The sequence below is a fragment of the Stegostoma tigrinum genome, chromosome 5 (genome assembly GCF_030684315.1).
Source record: "Stegostoma tigrinum isolate sSteTig4 chromosome 5, sSteTig4.hap1, whole genome shotgun sequence".
Classification (NCBI taxonomy): domain Eukaryota; kingdom Metazoa; phylum Chordata; class Chondrichthyes; order Orectolobiformes; family Stegostomatidae; genus Stegostoma; species Stegostoma tigrinum.
Window position 1 is genome coordinate 28,225,706 of NC_081358.1, and position 22,915 is coordinate 28,248,620.

The 22,915-nt window shown below is 42.9% G+C and overlaps 1 protein-coding gene across 9 annotated transcripts in view; it reads left to right on the plus strand.

Moving 5' to 3' along the window:
* Positions 1-22,915, plus strand: part of eya1 (EYA transcriptional coactivator and phosphatase 1) — a 192,572-nt gene that overhangs the window by 70,783 nt on the left and 98,874 nt on the right. For all 9 annotated transcript variants that reach the window (XM_059645872.1, XM_059645871.1, XM_059645869.1 and 6 more), the window contains 2 exons: positions 9,792-9,874; positions 16,751-16,931. In XM_059645872.1, the coding sequence (XP_059501855.1) occupies positions 9,792-9,874; positions 16,751-16,931 (264 nt within the window). The remainder of the gene's footprint in view (positions 1-9,791; positions 9,875-16,750; positions 16,932-22,915) is intronic.

The window sequence follows — 22,915 nt, forward strand, 5'->3', positions numbered from 1 at the left end:
TTGCTTCCCCGAACTGAGGTGTAATTACTTTTTCTACTGACTGTTGTAAATTAATCTCCTGTTTTTTTTTTGACAAAAGCTGGTAATATCGACAAGCTTTGAAATTAAGGGACAGCTAAAGTTTCTCTTGAGATTCTTTTTCGCTGGACAGTTGGATTATAAATACATGTGCACCTTTTTTTAATGCAGAGCTTTTTAGCTGAATTATGTAAAAGAAAAATTTTTGCTGCACTTCAGTTATGCAAGCTGGAAACTTTAGCCTATTCACTTTTCACTAATTTTACTGCTTAAGCAAAAAAACAGAATTTTAATTTTTAAAAAAAACTTTTTTCTTCTTTTAAGCTTGATTTGTGACTAATGCTGTTCCTAATTCTTCAAGTGCCAACTACCTTCCAGTATTACACCCCAGGGAGATAATTAACTCAATTTTTGCAATGGGAGAAAGACCGAGAGTTTGGAACTGTTCCCAGCTCCAAAACCCACCCCATGGGGAGCAGAACTGAGCCATGATTTTCATGGGCCAACACCTTAATTGGTGATCGAGTTAACGGCCAGTTAGCTGAAGAGATAGCCAGAGCACAGAAGTGCTGGTCTAACTTAAACTCCTCATGGCAGCCTAGCTGAAAGAGGCCAGGGGAGGTTGTCAGTGAGCTTTAAGCTGCATCAGTTTTTCATCGTTATTCAGAAAGTTACAGGCCTGGAAGCTGGAATGAGGACATCCATCATGGTTTTGAACAGCAACCTCAAATTCATCCGGAGAACATGGGGAGGAGAAGGGAGGTCCTTTTTTACTGGAGGGTGTCGACTAGGACCGTCCATTCAGATCCATCGGGCCCACATCAAAATTTCAGCCTTTGTTAGCAACAGACGTATCTTAAGTCAAGCGTGGATCCAGCATGAGAAATGAGCACGTAGGCTGTGACAAACTGCATGCAAACTCTAGCTCTCAAGGGAAATCTCCAGCAAACACACTGGCTGAGGAACCACAGGATGCAAAGAGGAAGTCTGCCCAGATCACTTCCTGACCTCTCAGAGTGACTCTGAGCTTTAGTGCTGCTGGAGACTTGTCATCACTGAAACATGCAGCTTCAAATGAATTGAAGTGGTTACCATTGCCTTTCTCTTGTCCTTGCAGAAGTAGCACCTCATAATACCCATGAAAGCATGTAAGTACGCAGAGAGCTATCATACTTTGAAATTCTGATGGCCATGAAGGATCAAGCAATGAAGATAGATTTTTGTTTAGATTTTCCCATGTGTTCAGAGCAGAATGAAGGTGGCCTTAATGAAATTGGGATGATGATGACAGGGCACGGAAAGCTCGATATGAGAGTCCATTGCGCTGCTCTCCAGTTGACAGCATGCCAAGCAATCAAGATATGTTTGGAGGCTTGAGGACTGGAGAGGATTTTGCTTTCCAAGTTTAGCACTTATGATAGTTTCATTGTATTTCCTCTCTGTTCAGGCCATCATCACTTCACAATACCATCTCCCACTAAGGTGTCACTGGGTGAAGAGCACATCTCGAGCATGTAGGAGGCAGTGCCCAAGGCAGATAGGGCTGAGGGTGTATTCTGTCGGAGAGACACAGCTGGGCACAGATGCAGGCTCTCAGGAAGGGAGGCTCTCCCTGTGCCAGCCACCTTAGATGTGCAGCCACATGTTAGAGTTCCTGAAAGTAGCATGGAGTCATGTGCTGACAATGCAGCCGTCAATCCAGATTACATATGCCATATTAGCTCAGGGCTACAAATGTTTGAGCATCTCCATTGAAGAGCAAGGCCACAACAATCAGACAGGAACTTCGTACAGACACACACAAGAAACATGCCACAACATGAGGCGTGGACCAGTTCACTGGCACTGGAGGGGCAAAGATATTTTTGGGGAATTCCGGTTGTGCCCCAGTTCATATCCTCCACCAGCTATTCAGATCAATCGCTGGTGGTGGGGGCAGTGGGGTATTGTTACTGGCACTAGTCACGGGCCATCTTCATCACCCTCAGGCTGTTTGATCCCTCGGAGAGTGGGACCTCTGCCCAGTGAGGCCCAATGTCAACAGCAGCCCCATTGATGATTGAAGGGTAGCAGTCTCTGGAGAGGTCCCTGTCAGCACTTCCTCAACGAGCACATTCGTAGCCGTGTTTCAGTGCCAAGCTGGGAGAACTGTTCCAGCTACTTCCCCCTCCTTGGAAATCACAAAAGACACACCATGTAGAAGGGGCTGAGCGTGGAGGTTAGCACATCAGGCAGAGCACTGAGTGGCTCACTGGGATATCTTAAGTTTGTGCTTAGAGCATTGTTTGTCTTTATGAGCACTATGTTGGTAGTGAAGCCTTAAGGCACGTATCAGAGACTCCTTTTATATATGGTGGATCAAAAAAGAAGGTATCACTTAATGAAGGAGATCAAAGGTGACTCAACGCTAAAGTCTCTGGGCTGATATCCATTGATCATCTGGGATAATAGAGTTCAGATGTACTGAGCTGTGTGTTCGGTGGATGCACTCACACAGGTACCTCTTAGAATCACTCACATCTGATTGCACTTCGTTCGTGATCCGGGGATTCCAGTTGGTAGGTTTGTTGAATAGATGGGCCCTCACTTTCCTGGTATCTTGATGAGGATTACACTACTAGGAAAGCTTGGTTATCCCCTCAGGTGCCAGACTAGCTCAGTGTTCCTCCTGCTGTACTTCCTCTTCCTACTTTGAACATAGCACTTAGAGCATTACAGTGCAGCGCAGACCCTTTGGCCGTCGATGTTGCGCCGACCTGTGAAACCAATCTGAAGCCCATCTAACCTACACTATTCCATTATCATCCATATCCAATGACCATTTAAATGCCCTTAAAGTTGGCAAGTGTTGCAGGCAGGGCATTCCACGCCCTTACTGTTTCCTTTTAGGGCCACATCGTCCTCAAGATCGGGAGCACAGTATTCTGGACAGAGCAAAAATTCACCACAACAGTTCACGCTGTGCTGAGAGTGCACTGCACGGCAGCACCGTGACTGCTCACTGATGAGGCACCTTTGCTCTCCTTCAACAACTCATAACTGTTGTCTTTTGTAAATGATGGGACAAAACAGCCATCTCGGTTGTATGCCTTAAAGTTAATACAGTGCTCAGAAAGCCAAACAATGCAAAGTTGTGGCACACACGTAGCCAATGGCCTACTGAATGTAGGAAGGAAGTTCCCAATGACTGGGAAGTTCAGAATCAGGAGTCACAGTTTAACGATATGTAGTACAACTGAGATGAGGAGAAATGTCTTCACCTAGAGAGTGGTAAACATCTGGAATTCCCTGCCACAGAAAGCGGTTGAGGCCAAAACATCAAGAAGGAAGTTGATGCAGTTCTTGGGACTAACAGGATCAAAGGAAGTCGGGAGAAAGCAGAACAGGGGGCTGAGTTGGATGATCATTCATTATCATATTGAATGGCATCGCAGGCTTGTAGGGCCAAATGACCTACTCCTGCTCCTAGTTTCTATGTCATGGTGATGAAGTGACATTGGGTGTATCTTGTCTGTTCCACTGTCTGGGATTCTTGCTGACAGGTGAGAGCCCATTTCTTCAAGGGCAGTCCCTCATTCCCAAGGATCCATTCATGGATTTTGGAAGCTTGGAGTGGGGAACTGCCAGAGAATAAAGGAAAATAAAGGGTCATCCAGTTGACCACTGGCAAAGTGGAAACAGTTGCTGTTGATGAAACTTACTTGTGACTCAGAACCCCTTTTCTTCCCAAGAGCTCCTATATGAGACCATTCCAAGAGCATTGGTGTAAGTCTGGGATCTACCACAGTCAGGTTTTGGCCAAGGATTTTGCTATTCTAATGAATACCTGCATTGATATATTTTACAGTAACCAGCTGTAAATGTACAATAAGCAATAACTGTAAACAGGACCTTAGTGATAGGAGACTCAATAGTTAGGGTGACGAATGGGAGATTCTGTGGCCGCAGACGGGAATTCAGGATGATGCGTTGCTTCCCAGAGGCCAGGGTCTATGATGTCTCGGAACGGCTGCAGAATGTCCTCAGAGGGGAGGTTGAGCAGCCAGAAGTCATTGTGCACGTTGGCACAAATGACAAAGGTAGAAATAGGGATGAGTTCCTGCAGAGCGATTATAGAGAACTGGATAACAAGTTAACAACTAGGACCTCGATGGTAGTAGTCTCTGAATGACTTTCAGTGCCACATGCTAGTGAGGTTAAGAACAGGAGGATATGGCAGATGAATGCATAGCTAAAGAATTCGTGCAGCAGGCACAGATTCAGATTCCTGGATCATTGGGATCTTTTCTGGAGCAGAGGTGACCTGCTCAAGAGGGATGGGTTGTGCCTGAACTGCAGTGGGAGCAATATCCTGGTGGTAATCAGATATAGCGAGTTGAAGAGACAGGTCAGGCTGGAGCAGGACAGGGAGAGAGGAATGCCTGTTGAATTAATTGCATCAATTTCAATGCAAGAGGCCTGACAGGTAAGTCTGGTGACCTCAGGGCCTGGAGAGGTACTGGGGACTGGGATATTATGGCTATTACAGAAACATGGCTAAGTGAGGGCCAGACTGGCAGCTTAATGTGCCAGGCTACAGGTACTTTATGCGGAACAGATGTGAGGAAAGAGGGGAGGAGGAGTTGCATTTTTGATTAAGGGGAATATCACTGCAGTAGTCGGAAATGAAATGATTCACTTAGTGAGGCTTTATGGGTGGAGCTAAGAGATAAGAAGGGAATTATGAAGTTATTGGGACTGCCTTAAAGGTCCCCAAATAGCCAAAAGGAATTAGAGGAACAAATATGCAGGGAGACTGAGGAGACTTGTGGGAGCAATAGGGTTGTCATAGTGGAGGATTTTATTTTTCCTAACATTGACTGGGACTACCATAGTGTTAAGGACTTAGACAGGGTGGAGTTTGTTAAATGTGTTCAGGAAAGTTTTCTCAAGCAACATATCGAAGATCCTACACAGGAAGGGGAAAAACCTGACCTAGTGTTGGGAAATAGGACAGGACAGCTGACTGACATGGCAGTGAGGGAGCACTTGGGACCACTGAGCATAGTTCTATTAATTTTAAAATAGTTATGGACAAGGACAAAACTGGTCTGCAGGCTCAAGTTCTAAACTAAGGCAGGGTGAATTTTGATGGAATTAGACAGGAGCTTGCAAAGGTTGATTGGAGTAGTTTGTTTGTGGGCAAAGGGACCTCTGAAGTGGGAGGCTTTTAAAATTGTGATTGCTAGAGTTCAAGGTCTATATGTTCCTGTGAGGGTAAAGGACAAGGTTGGCAGGAGTAAGGAGCCCTGGATGACAAGAGGTATTAAAGCTCTGACCAGAAAAAGAGAAGGAAGGAGGCATGGCTCGGGAACAGGCAGCTGGGATCAAGGGAATCCCCAGGAGGTGTACAGGAGTTTACTGAAGGAGGGAATCAGTAAGGTGAAAAGAGGGCATGAGGTAGGTTTGGCTGAGAAAATTAGGGTGAATCCAAAGAGATTCTTCCAGGGTATTGAAGGTGAAAGATTAACTAGAGAGAGAATAGGACCTTCAAGGACCAAAGTGGGCATGTATGTGTGGAACTGCAGGAGATGGGTGTGGTTCTCAGTGGGGATTCCTCTGTGTATTTACCACGGAGAAAGATGTGAAGGCTTGGATACTTGGGGAAGTTAGTGGCAATATCTTGGGGACAGTCTATATCACAGTAGAGGAGGTGTTGGAAGTATTAGATTGTATGAAGGTGGATAAATCTCCTGGTCCTGATCAGATATATCCAAGGACCTTACAAGAGGCTGGAGAAGAAATTGCAGGGGTCCTGGCTGATATATCTGCAGCACCATTAGCCACGGATGAAGTCCCGGAAGACTGGAGGGTAGTGAATGTTGTGACCTTATTCAAGAAGGGCTGCAAATAAAAGCCTAGAAATTATAGACAATTCAGGTTACCATCTGTGTTAGGTAAGTTACTTGAGAAGATTTTGAGGAATACGATATACATGCATTTGGAAAGACTGGGTTTCATTAGGAGTATCAGCAGGGCTTTGCATGTGGGAGATCATGTCTCACAAATTTATTAGAGTTCTTTGATGAAGTGACCAGGAAGGTTGAAGAGGGCAGGTGGTAGACATAGTCTATATGGATTTCAGGAAGGCCTTTCATAAAATTCCACATGGTAGGCTGCTCTGGAAGGTTAGATCATGTGGAATCCAGTGTGAGGTGGCAAATTGGACGCACAATTGGCTTGATGGTAGGAAGCAGAGAGTAATAGTGGATGGATGTTTGTTGGACTGGAGGCCCGTGACTAGTGGTGTGCCTCAGGGGCCAGTACTGGGCCCATTGCTGTTTGTTATCTACATCAATTATTTGAATGAGAATGTACAAGTCATGATTAGTGAGTTTGCGGATGACACTAAAACAGGCGGTATTGTGGACAATAAAAAAGATTATCAGAAATTGCAGCAGGATCTTAATCAGCTGGGGAAGTGGGCTGAGAAATGGCAAATTGAGTTTAATGTAGATAAGTGTGAGGTGTTGCATTTTGGAAAGTCAAATCAAGGTAGGAGTTTCATGGTGAATGGTAGGGCCTTAAGGAGTGTAATGGAACAGAGGGACCTTGGAGTTCCAGTGCACAGTTCCCTGAAAGTGGAGTCACAAGTAGACAGGACTGTGAAGAAGGCTTTCAACATACTGGCCTTCATCAACCAGGGTAATGAGCATAGAGGTTGGGAAGTTATAATGCATTTGTACATGACATTGGTGAGGCCGCACATGGAGTATTATGTTCTGTTTTGGTCACCTTGCTGTTGGAAGGATATTATTAAATTTGAAAGAGTGCAGAAGAAATTTACAAGGATGTTCCCAGGACTGAAGGGACAGAGTTATAGGGAGATGTTGGACAAGCAAGGACTTTTTTCTTTGGCGCGTAGGAGACTGAGGGGGGATTTTATAGAACTGTATAAGGTCATGAGAGGCATGGATAGGGCGAATGTGCTCTGACTTTTTCCCAGGGTTGGAAAATCAAGTACTAGACCAGTTGACGGTAAGAGGGGAAAGAACACCTGGGAACCTGAGCGGCAACTTTTTTGCACAGAGGTCAGTATGCATATGGAATGAGCTGCCAGTGGAAGTGGTTAAGGTGGGTACATTAACAATATTTAAAAGGCATTTGGACGAATACATGGATAGGAAAGGTTTAGAAAGGTATGGGCCAACTCCAGAGAAATGGGGTTAGCCATGGATGGACATTTTAGTTGGCATGGTCCAGTTTGGGCCTGTCTCTGTGCTGTAGGATTCTATGACTCTAATAATGATCATAAAGTCAATGGGTTATTGCAAAACAAAAGCACAACTAGGTTCACTAATGTCCTTCAGGGGACGAAACTCGCCATCTTTATGTTAACTGGACTATATGTGACTCCAGCAGTAGTGTTAGTTCTTAACTGTCCTCTGACATAGCTAAGAAAACTATTCAGTTGTATCAAACCACTGCAGCACCACTAGGGATAACACAGACAATGCTGGAGAAACTCATCAAGTTTGGCAGCATCTTTGGAGACAGAAACAAAGCTTATGTTTCAAGTTTGGTATGACATCTTCAGAACTGAAAGTTTTTTGGAAAATAGTTTTGTTTTACTTTAGACAGGGGCAGAGGAGGAGGGAGGGGAACAGATGGCGTTGAGGCCCTGTGCAAAAGACAAAGGGACTGTGAGTAGTGGAGAAAGAAGAAAAGAGTTGTATAAAAAGGTGTAAATTAAAGTATGAAAGGTAGAGGATGTGTCCTTGCTACGAAGTGCAAAGGAAACAAAATACATCAACGAAGAAGGGAAGATATCTAAGAAAAATGGAGGGCAGTCATAATTCAGTCAGTTTCTGAAATTACTGAATTTGATGTTGAAACTGCGAGACTGGAGAGTGTCAAGCTTGCATTGCGTTTTGTTGGAACGTTGCAGCAGGCCCAGGTCAGATTTGTTATCATGAGAACAAGGTGACTAATTGAAATGGTGACTAACTGGGAGGTCACGGCCATTCCTATGGACAGTGTGGAGGTGTTTCACGAAAAGGTCTCCCAGTCTGCGTTTGGTCCTGGCAATGTAAAGGATCCATGTTGTGAGCAGCTAATGCAGTAGACTAGCTGGAAGCTGGAACGTGTGGTTTAGTCCTCGGACAGTGAGGTGAATGGGCAAGTGTTATACCTTCCGTGATTACATGAGAAGGTGCTACAGGAGCATGAGAAAGTGTTAAGAGTGAGGGACAAGTGGACAAGGCTGTCAGGGAGGGAACAGTCCCTGCAGAATACTGACCATGGAGCGAAGGATGGCCCACCTGCTAGAGTGGTAGAAATGACATCTTTTGAATGTTGAGACTGGTGGGTAGATACATGAGGATAAGGAAAGCCCATCCTTGTCTTGGGAGGGAGAAGAAGAGGTGAGTGTGGAATTGCAGGAGATGGGTTGGACACAGTTGAAGGTTCTGTCAACCTCAGTGAGAGAGAGGGTGGGGGAGTCCTCGGTTGAGGATAAAAGCTGACTGGGTTGGAGGCTGCCTTTTGGAAAGTGGCATCATCCAAATAGATGCAGCAGACTCAGAGAATGCAATAGAATCATTGCAGGGATCAGAAGTATTTTTAATGCCTTTCAACTCTGAAGAAAGGTCCAGGCCTGAAACATCAGCTTTCCTGCTCCTCTGATGCTGCTTGGCCTGCTGTGTTCATCCAGCTCTACACCTTGTTATCTAAGTTTAAATATTGAGGGCTCTCCCTGCCTTCTGGGAACATTGCTAAGGAAATAAATCATGGGGCTTCGTAAGGAGAAATAATTGTTGAAACTAGTTATGGACTCTTTTGGCATTCCAGGCCTGTGCCCAAAGAGGGATGAGTTGTTGTGTATATACACTGTATACAGTTATGTACTTACATTTAAGGGAGCCCCTCTGCTGTACGTACAGAGATGTACAGAGTGACACATAATTAATTCATCACGGAGGCGGATCTGGAGTAGAGATTAGACCTGGTTTAGCTTTCAGCCACTCAGTTAGGGGACATTAACTTCCTCTGAACCCGGAGGAGCATCATGAAACTCTAAAGTAAAATCTTGAGCTTGTGGAATTATCTGATTCCAAAATGAGCTTTGAATCTTCAGAAAAAAATCTTATATTCCTTTCCAAAATGGCAACAATCATGTAATTATGTTTTTTTTCAATCTTTGAATGCTTCTTCTCAAGGCACAATCATATCAGATGATATCAGTGGGTATGGTAGAGTTGTGGTTATGTTACAGGGCTGGTCAACTGGAAATTAAGTTCAAATCTTGTCAAGGCAGCTGTGGGGGGAGGGGCAGGGGGTGGGCATACAAATTTCGAATAAACAGCTGATATCAGTTACGGAGCCCTTGCCACTGCAGAATTGTTTTCAAACCCTATATGGTTCTTTAATAGCTTTTCGAAAAGGAGAACTGCTGTATGTAATTGTTCGGCTCTGAATGGGAATCCAGACTCTCAGCAGTCTGTCTGACTCTGTAGTATCCTCTGAAATGACCTAGCAGACCATTTGAAAAATGCTGAGCTTGTGAGGGATGCTCACATCCTGTGAACAAGTGCTGATGAAACAAAATCCACGCTTGGGAGTTAATGGGTGTGAGAATCTGGAATTGGTAACTGGGAAATAAACCAACCAATCATTGTGCACTGTGGCATTTTATGTTCTGACTTGTGGTATATCTTATTCATTTGTTTACCCAAGATGCAAGGATGAGATTCTCTGGAAGAACATAAAAGTCTGACAAAAATTTTCTTTTTCAGGGGGATGTTTCACATCAGCATCAGGAATTTACACAGGAAGCAACTCGCTGACAAACTCCACAGGCTTCAATAATTCACATCAGGTGTTGCACCTTCATACTTTTCATGACATTTCTGTGTAAACGTTATTACATTCATACAATGCTAAATTATATCTACCTAGCTGGAAGGAATAATTAATGAAATAAATCTAGCAATGCTACCAACATTATAGATCAAACAGTAATGTTTTATTAATTCCTCATTGTTTTATGGGAACATTATAATTAAATATTAAAATTAAATTGGTCAAGAGCAAAAATCTAAAAGGATTGATTCTCAGTACTTGGAGATAGCAACAACTGCAGATGCGGGAGTCAGAGATAACACAGTGTGAGCCGGAGGAACACAGTGGGTCTGGCAGCATCAGAGGAGCAGGAAAGTCAACATTTCGGGTTTACACCCTTCTTCAGGATTGGTTTTAATTGTTACAAATGGAACTATAATACAGTAACGGGAACTACAATCACTTTGAAAGCAGCCTATTGACATGGCAGCAAACTTCTTGCCAGGGTTCTGATGGTAGACCACTAACAGTGCGCCATTTAGAATCCCATTATGAACAAAGAACCCCAGATTATTATTCTTCAAAAGATTGAAAATCAGAGAATGTACTCCCTGGTTAAATCCACCGGCAATAGTGGAGAAAAGGCCCAGCAATAGTAAGTTAGAACAAACCCTAATGCATTTAGAGTACTCAGTTCCCACTTTCCAGTCTCTTGCCATTTCTATCCTATCTTGCTGTCATGATCACATTTCTGTCCTAGCCCTGCTGTCATGATTACATTTCCTGTCCTAGCCCTGCTGTCATGATCACATTTCCATCCTGGCCCTGCTGCAGAGTTCCAGTGAAGCACTTTATTTTCGTTTCGGGCACTGTAAAAAAAGATAAAGTCACCATAATCCTACCAGACCACAGTGCTGCTCTCTCATTAGACAGGGAGAGAGAGGCAACTGGAGGTGGATTAACCTGGGAGTCGCCACACCTCAGGTGTGATTTGATTTGATTTATTATTGTCGCATGTACAGTATTTTGTGTGCGAACTGGGCAAATCAGACCTTACATAAGTACATCAGGGTTATAGTGTAGAATGTAATGTTTCAGCTGCAGAGAAGGTGCAGAGACAGATCAATTCTAATATACGTGTCAGAAGTTGAGAAGGAGAGTCAACTGGATGGCTGGATAGTGATGCAGACACCAACAGTGCAGACTCAGCATCTGCACTGGCTGAAGTTATCATGAAAGACTGCTTGTTTAACTTCTCCCCTTGACGGAGGCTTGGTGACCCTTGGTTAAACCACCATCAACCGCATCTGTCTCTTTTGAGGGAGCAGCCCTATAGTCTGGGAAGTGTGTGGTGACTTTAGGCCCTAAAGAGTCCTCTCAAGTCAACATTGAGTTTGAGGACTTCAGATAATGAACTCTGACCTCTACTTTGATTATTCCAAGTATACACAGGCACACACACTCACGCACACACACACACACTCATTCACAATCACACACACACACACACACAGACACACACACACAGGTACACACACTCACGCAAGCACACATCTCACACACATTCACACACACACAAAATGTTTTCATGATTTTGCTTTCAGTCAGAGCTCATCCTTATTTTGTTCTTCTCGATAACCATCACCATTTGTCTTTTGTTCTGTGATACTTCTGATCTCCCAGAACCTTTCTTTGATCTGCCCTTCTACTCTACTTGCACCCCCACCCCAACTATCCCCTTTACCAGCATGAAACCCATCAATTTTACACCTCTCTTCAATTCCGAAGACATCATTGGACCCCTACTGAATTTCTCCAGCATTTTCTGTTTTTATTTCAGATTTCTAGCATCCACAGTATTTTGCTTTCATTTCACATTTCTGAGTTCTGTCAATGGTATTGGCCCTTTGCCTCTGGAGCCCAGTGTTCTAGTTCGCAGATCATATCCTCTTTCAGCTTAATGTTGTACTGTCAAGCCCCCGATTAAATTCTGAAGGTGTGACATTCTTTGTAGCTTCTTTTCTAGGAGAGAACTGTCAGTTTATGATATGCAGCAAACATTCAGTTATCTTCTGAATGTTAGCTGTCTGGTTTATGGTATTGATAGAGGAGTCCTCCTTGAAGTCTGTATGGGAGAACTTGATACACATTGATACATCATTTTCAGTGCAGAAAGCTGGGACCAAGAGGAGCAATGTTGTCTCATTCCCTCATAAACCCCACATTGGCCTCATGATATTCATGGGTGACTGCATTAAGTATGCATTACATTCCTGGCATAATCTAGTAAGGAACTTAATGCCTAATTAAAAACACTTCCCCAGAGATTTGGTAACTTTGTTTTCATCTCTGTCCATGTCCCCTTGCCTCCCAATCTCTGCACTTCCCTCTAGTCTCTCAAGCCTCCAAGATATCCTTCCATCTGGCATTTAGCACATCTCTTCTTTATTTTCTCTACATTTAGCTGCTGTTCTTTCACTTGCCTGGAATCCAAATTGGGAGATCTATCTTAAATCCTCACTGTCTTTCTAATTTTCTCCCGTCCTTAAATCGTAACTCTTTGGCCAAACATTTTTGTCATCTGACTTAATACCTTTATGTGCTCCGGCATCAGATATTTTGAATACACTTCTGTTAGGCTGTTGCTATGTTTAAGGTCCTTTATAAATATAAACTGTTCATATCCAATCTTAGATGTGAAGAATAACTATTCTCTTTACAGCAAGAAAGAAGAAAAGTAGATTGAAATATCAACACAAAAGCCAAATTACGCAAATTCAAGCAATCATAGATCATGTTGTTGCCAAAACACACAGTTGCTCAAAGTAATAGTTTTGAGGAGCCATATAATTGCTCAAAATGCATATTGGTTCTAAGGGCAAACTTTCCTGTCAAAAGTTGAAAGTAATGCTGGAAAGTTCCAGCACAATAGTTAAAAGGACCGCATGGTGTATAATCAAAAGCAAGGGTGAACAGTAGTTAAGGGATACCAGACAGTATTCGCAAACTGAGTTCCTAGAAGGAGGAAGGTGCATAAGGCAATGCAATGTTTAGCATTCTCAGCTGGACATACCCAAAGACATGGGTTTATAAAGTCATGAGGGGCACAGATAAATGAACAGCCAAGATATTTTCTCCTGCGTAGGGGAGTCCAAAACTAGACAGCATAGGTTTAGGCGAGAGGGGAAAGATTTAAAAGGGACCTGAGGGACAATTTTTCCCACGCAGAGGTTGGTGCATGTATGCTTCGAGCTGCCAGAGGAAGTGGTAGAGGCAAGCACAATTACAACATTTAAAAGGTATTTGGACAAGTAGATGGATAGGAAAGGTTTAGAACTATATGAGCCAAATGCAGGCAAATGGGATTAGTTCAGTTTAGGAAATCTGGTCAGCATGGATGAGTAGGGCCAAAGGGCCTGCTTCCATGTTGTATGATTCTATAACAGAAACAACTCCAAACGCCTCTACTCTGTTACAAACTTTTAAAGTTTTTATAATGTCATTATTTTAAAGTGAAAGGCAGCAGGTTTAAATGGTATTTGAGGAGAAACATTTTTCACTCAGACAGCCATGGGAATTTGGAATACACTGCTCGGGAGAGTAGTTGGTCCATGAAACCTCAGAACCATTAAAACGTACTTGGAGTAGCATCTGAAGTGCCATAACATTCAAAGTGATGGGCTCGCTATGGGAAAGAAGACTAGTGTAGATGGTCGTATATTTTTGGCAGGACTGACTCAAAGTGTCAAAGGATCTCTTCTGTACTGTATGATTCAATGAACTCATCTCCAACAAACACCTACCTCGGCCTCTTCCATTCCAATCATTGCTCTTGGATGACTTTAGCAAAAAACTGACACAAACACAATGGAGCAAATTCCAGTCTTTAGTGCTGCACCATTCATCTTTGCACAGTCCCTCTCCTAGTTCTGCTTATACCTGGTAAACCATGCAGTCTACTTCCATCCCAGTGATTTATTTCAGTTTGCCAAATTGTCAGCCATCTGTATATTGCAGTAATATTTGGTCTGAATATGTCGACACTGTGTCTCAGCATTAACAGACTTACCTGTCAAGTCTCACTCCATAGACTTGGGACCACATTTGTAGTTGCTGGTGAGGTCAGGATAGGTCCAAGAATGTTTTAAAACTCGTCTTCTTGGATTCCAGTACTAGATCGCAAAACCTCTGGGGTGAACCATGATCATCAACAGAAGGTGGGAGGCATGGAACAAGGCATGGAACAGAGAATTTACTCATCTCCATTTAATGGCCTGAGGAGCTAGCTGTGGACTGGGGAGGGTGAACCTGTGCAGCCTGCATGTGGTTGTACACAGCTATCAGATTGATTATGCGGAGAATTGAAAGCTTGCTCTTGAGTTGATGAAACAGGCCAGTTCATGGGGGTTCAAGCACCATAACTTTATTTGCTGCACCCTCACTTCCCTATGCCTTAACCACTGCCAACTAGTGACAGAGTTACCTTCTCTTTTTAACAAAGCAGCAGCAACAGGCTCCATTATGGTGGCTGCCTGTCTTTGTTGCTGCTGTTTCACAGGTAGACCCTGCCTCTTGGAGACACTCAGTGCCATCAATGAAGTCAAACTTCTGCCCATTAGCATTTAGAAGACACACTGCCAGTGTAGCATTGGCATCCGGACATTACTCCACTTTGAAAATCTAACCCTTGGGTACAAAACCAAAGGCTGATTTTCCAATTCAGGGTAAAGACACGACTGTAGCGTTGGTGGTCTCACCTTTTGGATGAGATGTTAAAATTTCTGGCCTTTCAAGTTGAATTTATGAAGATCAGAAGAAACTGGGACAATATTGAATCCTTGATCAACAAGTGTAAAATTGATTTTACGGCATTGGCACATTGCTGTTCGTGGCATCCTGCTGTATGTGAATTTACTGTGATGTTCCCTACTTTTAGAGGACACCTCAACAGTATTTAATTGGCTGTACCAAATCCTGAGATGCCCTAAGGTTAGCAAACAATGCTGTTGAATTCAAAGTTCTGTTTATTTTCCTTGCTGTTCAGTAGCACAGGTTAGCACAGCTTTCACATATTTGCTGACTCAAGGCCAGTTCACTATGTTCCCTACTGACCTCATTAACATCACCAGTATTCCAACTGACTCTTCTACATTGATAGCTGAATAAGCCAAAATTTAAACAAATGTAATGTTAACAAAGCTGAAGCCACTCTCCTGCAAATACCAGAGCTGCTCCAGTTTCAAATCCAGTTCATTCTTCTTAGCTTAAAGTTGGAGACCATTGTATAAGGGAAGTGTTTTTGCAGTTATTCAGGGCCTTGATGAGACCACTCCTGGAATACTGTGTGCAGTTTTGGTCTCTTCTGAGGAAGGATGCTCTTGCTCTCGAGGGAGTACAGTGAAGGTTTACCAGACTGATTCCAGGGGTGGCAGGTCTGACGTATAAGGAGACATTGACTAGTTTGGGATTATTTTCACTGGAATTCAGACAAATGAGGGGGGATCTCCTAGAAACTTCTAAAATTCTAACAGAACCGGACAGGGTTGATACGGGGAGGATGTTCCAGATGATGGGCGTATCCAGAACCAGGGGTCACAGTTTGAGAATTCGGGGTAGACCATTTAGGATGGAGATAAGAAGACCTTTTTTCACCCAAAGAGTGGTGAACCTGTGGAATTCATCACCGCAGGAAGTAGTTGATGACAAAACATTGAATGTATTCAAGAGGCAACTAGATATAGCAGTTAGGGGTGAATGGGATCAAAGCTTTTTTATGGGGAGAAAACAGGATTAGGCTTTTGAGTTGGATGATCAACCATGCCTGTGAAGAATGGTGGACCAGGCTCGAAGGGCTGAATAGCCTCGCCCTGCTCTTATCTTCTATGTTTCTGTCATTTAATAGTTTACTAACCTTTTACTTCAAATCCAATCTGCCACAAAGGCCATTTTCTGAGACCTTCATAGCATTGCCTGCCTCTTAATGCACTTAGCGTTACCCTTGGACATACTTTCCCAACACTGCCGTTGTCAGCCTTGCTACCTCTGCTATTCATGAACTGCTCATTATTAGAAACAGCCCATGTTCTTCCCCATTCAGGTCCCTATCCTTACTGTGGTTCACTGATCAGGATTTAAGTCTTTTTAAGCTCTCTTTGAATATCCTCAAGATCCACTTGCAATCTTGTATACATCAGTCTCACCCTCTGACATTCAACAATTGTTTGAATTTTAATTCCCCCATTCTTTTCTCTCCCACCAATCAGCCATTCTTTGAAATTCACCAAAGATCCTCAGACAGCACCTTCTAAACCCATGACCCATTCCAGCTAGAAGGACAAGGATGTGAGATACATGAGAACACCACCACCTTCCAAACCACTCATCATCCTGACTTGGAAATATATTGCCATTCCTTCACTTTTGCTGGGTCAAAATCCCGGAATTCCCACCCTAAGGTCATTGTGGGTCAACCCACAGCAGGAAAGTACAGATCAAGAAGGCAGCTCACCACCACCTACTCAAGGGCAACTCGGGATGGGCAGTAAATGCGGCCCTAGCCAGAGATACTTACATCCCACACATGAATAGATAAATTTTAAAAAAAGCCGCTCTTTGAATAATTTTGTTCTTCCCTCTGAAACTTTCTCTCTCAGCCTCTTGCTTTGTTATATATTTATCCTAAACTCCTTAAGATCCTTCTGTTTGACTGTATTTTGGCACTTCCTGACAGCACTTTTATGTCTACACTGAGTGCTCATTTCATTACCCATGCCGACTAAACATGGACTATCTCTTGGAATGGAATGAACATGATAGTGTTGTTATTGATCTATCATATACAAACAAAATTATTTCAGTACCGAGGGAGGAACATTTAACCAGAATCTAAATATTTTTATCTTGCATTTTCTAGGAATATTCTTATGCAGGCTTTGGCCAGGGACAATATGCACATTATTATAACAATTCTGGATACCCCTCTCCTTATATGACAAGCAACAATAGTAGTCCAGTAACTCCTTCGACCACCACAACGTACCAGCTCCAAGATTTACCAACTGTCACAAGCCAAGCTGTTACAGATTCTGCTGCAGGTAATGAAACTATTTCCCTTTTTCCTTGACCTGTATTTTATTGTAAATAAATAATGTGAATTCAGGTAGTTCTCCTATAGCGCAAACGTTGCGTTTTTATGTGACCTCACGCTACAGAAAATCATGCTATAGAAAATTGTGTTACAGGGAAATTGCTGCAGAATATTGTTATACCTGTACAGCAGAAAGTCTGCATTATCCAAATAGCATCCACTATTCATCAATCGTACTACAGCCAATTCACTTCAATGAAACACACATTATAGCAGATCTGAGATAATAAAATGTGAGGCTGGATGAACACAGCAGGCCAAGCAGCATCTCAGGAGCACTGAGATGCTGCTTGGCCTGCTGTGTTCATCCAGCCTCACATTTTATTATCTTGGAATTCTCCAGCATCTGCAGTTCCCATTATCTCTTATAGCAGATCTGCCTGTTATAGTAACAGCCAGTGCATCAAATGTATGAACAAAATACTCAAGGATTTCAATGACGTAAGTATCCATAATAATGAAACTCAATGAATCTGAATTTCCCAGAGGCAGGAAGGACACAACTGTGGAATTTCTTGCAAATAAGCAGGAATTTCAGACAGGGCTAATAAGATGAACTGCATTCCACCCTTTTTAAAATGTCGAAAAATCCACTGGTAGTGACAATGGAAGAGTTGCCAACCTTATAACCTGATTGATAGAGGCAACAAATGTTCTGTCTATAGTGCTGCTCTAATTCCACATTTTTGGTGTAAAAATTCTTCTGTTTATATCAAATTTTATAGCTCCTAAACCAAGTCCTCCTGGAGAGGCTCTTCTGCCTAGAGAGCCTGGAATAAAAACTCTCCACATTATAAAAAGGTATTCCTAATGGACTTCCATGAAATGTTAAAAAGACATGTTGAAGGATAAGCAAATGAGTGCACGGAGGGTACACTGAATAAGGTAACTCTGCTAGTGATGTGGTCTAAGAGCCCCAGAAAAGTTCAGCCAATTGCTGTAACTGAAGGTGCAGTTCTGATTAAGGTTGTGCTTACAATTGTATAGAAGTTTACAATAACAATTTTTTTTGGTATAAAGACAAATGAAATGGTTCCTGCTGTGTCGGTCAAACTACTTTTGGTAATATTGTTCTATTGGAATTTCCCATGGTCCTTGGTAAAATTTGGTATGAAATGACAGACAATCATTATAATTTCATAACAGAACAGGATTTCACTTCCTGGATACTCAATTGGTAGACAATGAAACTTTCCACATGAGAAAACTAGGGCATCAGTTACCAATGCACATGAACCATCTGGCTACTACCTATCCCAGAATGAAACATGTATTGGAATGGCTGGTTGGAAATAATAATTCCTTTCTCCAGTCCTGTGTAAATCTGTGCAGCAAAAGTGATACCGTGATTCTCGCATAAGAAGGGAAATGCCTCATGCTAAAAAGAAGAAGCAGATGTCAGTCCGTGGATAATGGGGTGCAGCTTTTCAAGTCTGTTCTTCACAACTTCACTGTCCAGAAATGGTTGAAGGTTGACATGCCAGAGGAGGCATGTGGTGACATCGTACCATCAACCATAGAAAAACAAAGTTGCAGCAATTCTTCAGAACATCTTTCTGAAGCTCAAACTGTGAGGGTGCTTGCCAAAGACCTCTGCCTTCATTGAGGATGCATTATCGTCCCAGTGACCTTTAGATTTCCTCCGTTTTTACCTGGATGTAAAACAACTGGTAAATGCAAAGCCACAAATCCATCACAAATATTGGCCATTTCACTAAGTTACATAACTAATACAGTATTTACGAGGATAACTATCTCACTTGAATTAGGAAGAAGGTGCTAGTGGACCAAAGCATTAAAGTATAAATACTTCTAAAACTCAGAATGAGATCATCAGATATGCTTCAAACCCAACAAAGTGCTGCTTTGAAAGCATCAGAGAGGTCAGTGGAGTATGTCCTCAATAGTTTCCCAGTGTTGGCAGCAGATGCTGCCATGTGTGGCTGCTGGCATATGAATTCTACCATCAACAATGCCGATTCTTCTGAGTTTAATGAGAATTCATCTCAGGTTGTGCTGTAGAGAATAGCATTGACCTCCACCAGGATTACAACCAACTGACATACATCTGCTGAGAAAGCTTCCAGGGACTGTAACATGGATCTGATACATTGAGAGCATGCTTCATTTCACAGCAAGATGGTGAGGTCTTTGTCTGCATGCTTCCCTGGCAAGGCTGACATTTCCTTAGCCTTCACTCAGGAATATAAGGTTCCACCTTCGCCATTTTAGCTCCTTGTGACCTTACCCTCTGCCAGCTACATTTCTTATGTGATAGCAGTTCCCGAAATACGTGTGATATTCAGTAGTGCCAGATAAGGTGACTTCCTCGACAATACTTAGACAAGAATGTAAGTAGACGTGTCAACGTGCAGTAATATTGGCAGATTTATGCCATGTATAACCAGAGAGACTTTAATGCAAACAATCCCCAACAAAACCCCAGAGCCACCTAAGGACAATGAGCAACAGATATATGGGATCGCCACTATCTCACCATCCTGCCTTGGAAATATATCGCTGTTCCTGCACACACACTGGGTCAAAATCCTGGAATTCCCACCCTGGCGGTATTGTGGGTACCCCACAACAGGTGGACTACAGCGGTTCAGGAAAGCAGCTTACCACCTTTCCAAGGGCAGCTAGGAACAGTCAATAAATTGGCACGAAAGCGGGAGAACTGTCAATAAGTACTGGCCAGTCAGCGACACCCATGTTCTATGAGTGAATCAAAAAAAGGACCATGATTGGAACCTGTGATTTATTACATGTCACAAACTGTAAGGATTATTTATGTTTTTTGGCTGTAATATTACAGGTTCTCCCAATAACATGGCACTAGATAGTATCTGATTAACAGTGAGTGAAAATGTAAGACAAATTTGGACACCCTTCCTTGAGCAATGAGGCTTCCCATTTTAAGACTTGCTGCAAGTGTGGCATTCATTATCGTCCAGTGTACCTCACTGCATTGTTGGGACCAATTCCATTCCCGCAATAATACCCTCACCCTCTTGAGGAGTAAGCTAATTTGGCTTGTCTAGCTATTCTGTGAAATCTTGGCGGGTCTGTGACCTGACTCAATGTACCTGTTGTAGCTTTCCCATTCTGGACATTGAAATGCATGCTGATACTTCTGTTCAAAGTGAACCTATGAAACATGCAACAAGATTGGACCATAGGGAAGCACAGGAGAGCCTCTGCTCTCAGACCCTGGATAAAACGATTCACAGGTATCTCCCAAGTTTGCTGACACGTTCCAACTTGCTTTCAATCAGCCTTCCCTCCTTCACAGTATCACTGCTGTTATGGAACTGATCAACTGTTCCCTCATCGCTGACATAAATACTTCTACTTCTCTTACATCATTCAGTGTTCTTTTAATTTACAGTTGCCCCCTTACAGTTTCCTTCTTTACTCCCTTTAATCATGGTGAATGTAATATACAAGACCAAATAAAATACCTTACATTTGGCCAAATCTAGTAATGTACCACCATTTCTCCTTCCCTTCTATTAAACTTCTCCCCAATTATCCTAGAAGCGCACAACAAAAGATATGTTTTCTTTGATATCACTTCTTGAAACTTCTCCCCACCCAATTCACACCTTGACTGCCCCCTTACGCACACACGCGCACAAACGTACACACACACGTACACGCGCACACACACGCACACACGTGCACGTGCACACACACACACACACACACACACACACACACACACACACACACACACACACACACACACACACACACACACACACACACACACACACACACACACACACACATACACACACACACACACACACTTGCCCCCCAGTCATTTCTCTTGCCCTCTCAAAGCTCTTATGAGGGCCACAATTTGCTTCTCCAATCCAGTACTTCCCATTCAATTATCTTTCATGACTCTGCCCCTTAATGGAAGGAAGATCAGCCTCCAAGAGCTGTGGACGGTTTGAATAGCTGATTGCTCTTGGTGGTTTCCCAGCAATGCCCAAACTCAACAGTGGCTATCAAATAGCATTGGGGTACCCAGCTACCTGCCTCCTCGAAGCTGATTAATGAACCCTTACTCCTCCATGGAGTAGGGCACAGGATTGCACCAGATTAGACAATTGAAGAGTGCCTCAAAGAGTGGTGTGATGAGAATGTGTTTTCATTCATGGCTCACAGGCACAAAACCTTGCCAAAGAGCGAGTTGTCTGATTGAGTTGGGATCCCATTAAAATGACCTGTAATCAGTGACTTGGCGAATTGTGTAATTCTGACTGTGGATAGGCCTTTAAACTAAGAGGCACTGGGCAGAGAAATCTAAAGAGAACAGTTGAGACAAGAGAACAGTGTTGTACTTTGGGTAACAGCAAATAGAATAGATGAGGCAGGGACTGAGAGGTTAGTGGTACGTCAGTAAATAAGTTTCATGCAAACAGCAACTGAAAATATGATTAAATGCTCATAACTGGATACACAAAGCATGTAACAGAGCTCTGTTGTCATTCACTATTGTCACCATCTCCACTGTCACTCCGTACCTTTGTGGAATAGATACTTTGTTGTGTCATAGGAACGTTGTACTTAGGTGTAAGAGTATGCCATTCAGCCCTTTGAGCCTGCTGCACCATTCAGTAAGATTGTGAATCATGTTGTCAACATTGGTTGTTATGTCAACTCCACTTTCCTGTCTTCTCACCAATAATCCTCATCCCTTTTTGGCCTTTCAAAAATCTATCCAAAATTAGCCTTGAGTAAAATCTGTGGCCCAGCCTGCATGATTTTCAGGATGACCCAGCACAGTGACAACTCTTTTGAATTTCTTCTCATCTCCACTTCAAAAGTAGGCCTACAAGAGGAACCATACTCTCAGAATTCACCACATCAATCCCCTCAGGATCTTTATAGGATTCATTAAGATCACTTTTAGGGAAGGAAACTGCCATCCTTACCTGGTCTGGCGACCTGTGGCTCCAGACGCATAACAATTTGGTTGGCTCTTAACTGCCTCCTGGGCAATGAGGGATGCCGAGTCTTTGACACCTTCATCCTGTGAATGAATTTAAACAAAAATTCTTTCATTCCTGTGTAGTCCAGTGAGTAAATGTTCAACCTGTTCAACTTTTCTTCAGAAGGGTTTCATCCCAGGAATGAGTCAAATGAACAAACAAAGAGTACTCCCTTCTGCAGTAGCTATAGTTTAGAGGATGGTAATTGTACAGTCTTAGTTTTCCTTTAGACACTTCCAACATGGCTTCTTTGAAAAGCTCCAGCGTAAGAAATAGGAGCAGGAGGAAGCTAACCAATCAACAGTTTTCTAAAGCTTACATCATTCAGGAAGATTATGGCTGGGCTGCTACACGATCTCCACCTTCCTGCACTATCCCCAGTTGCTTAATTCCCTTTGTATCCTCAAATCTAACAATCTGTGTTTTGGTTTACAGTCAATTCCTGAGCATCCATGTCTGTCTGGGATAGAGAATTCTAAAGCTCTACAACGTCGTGAGTGACAAAGTGTCTCCACTAACCGGTCTAAACTGGCCAATCTCTTATTTTGAGATCTGATTCCCAGTCCTAGGTTCCACAATTACAGTAAACCAGCATCTACCCTTGTAAAGGCTTTTAAAAATCTTACACGTTTGAATGGGGACATCTTGCATCTTCTAAACTCCAGGGCATAACATGCTAGTATGCACAATTTCTCTCTGTTGCCCAAGTCCTTCATCCCAGGACTCGGTCAAGTATATCTGCATTACATGCCCTGTAAGGCAAGTATATACTCCTTTGTGTAAGGAGAACAAAACAGTACACAAATCACCAGGTGTGGTCCCTCAAAAACCCTATATAATTGCACTGAGATTACTCTTGTGCTCCAATTCTTTCATAATAAAGGCTCAGATATCCTTTATTTTCGCAGTTGTTTGCTGTACCTCT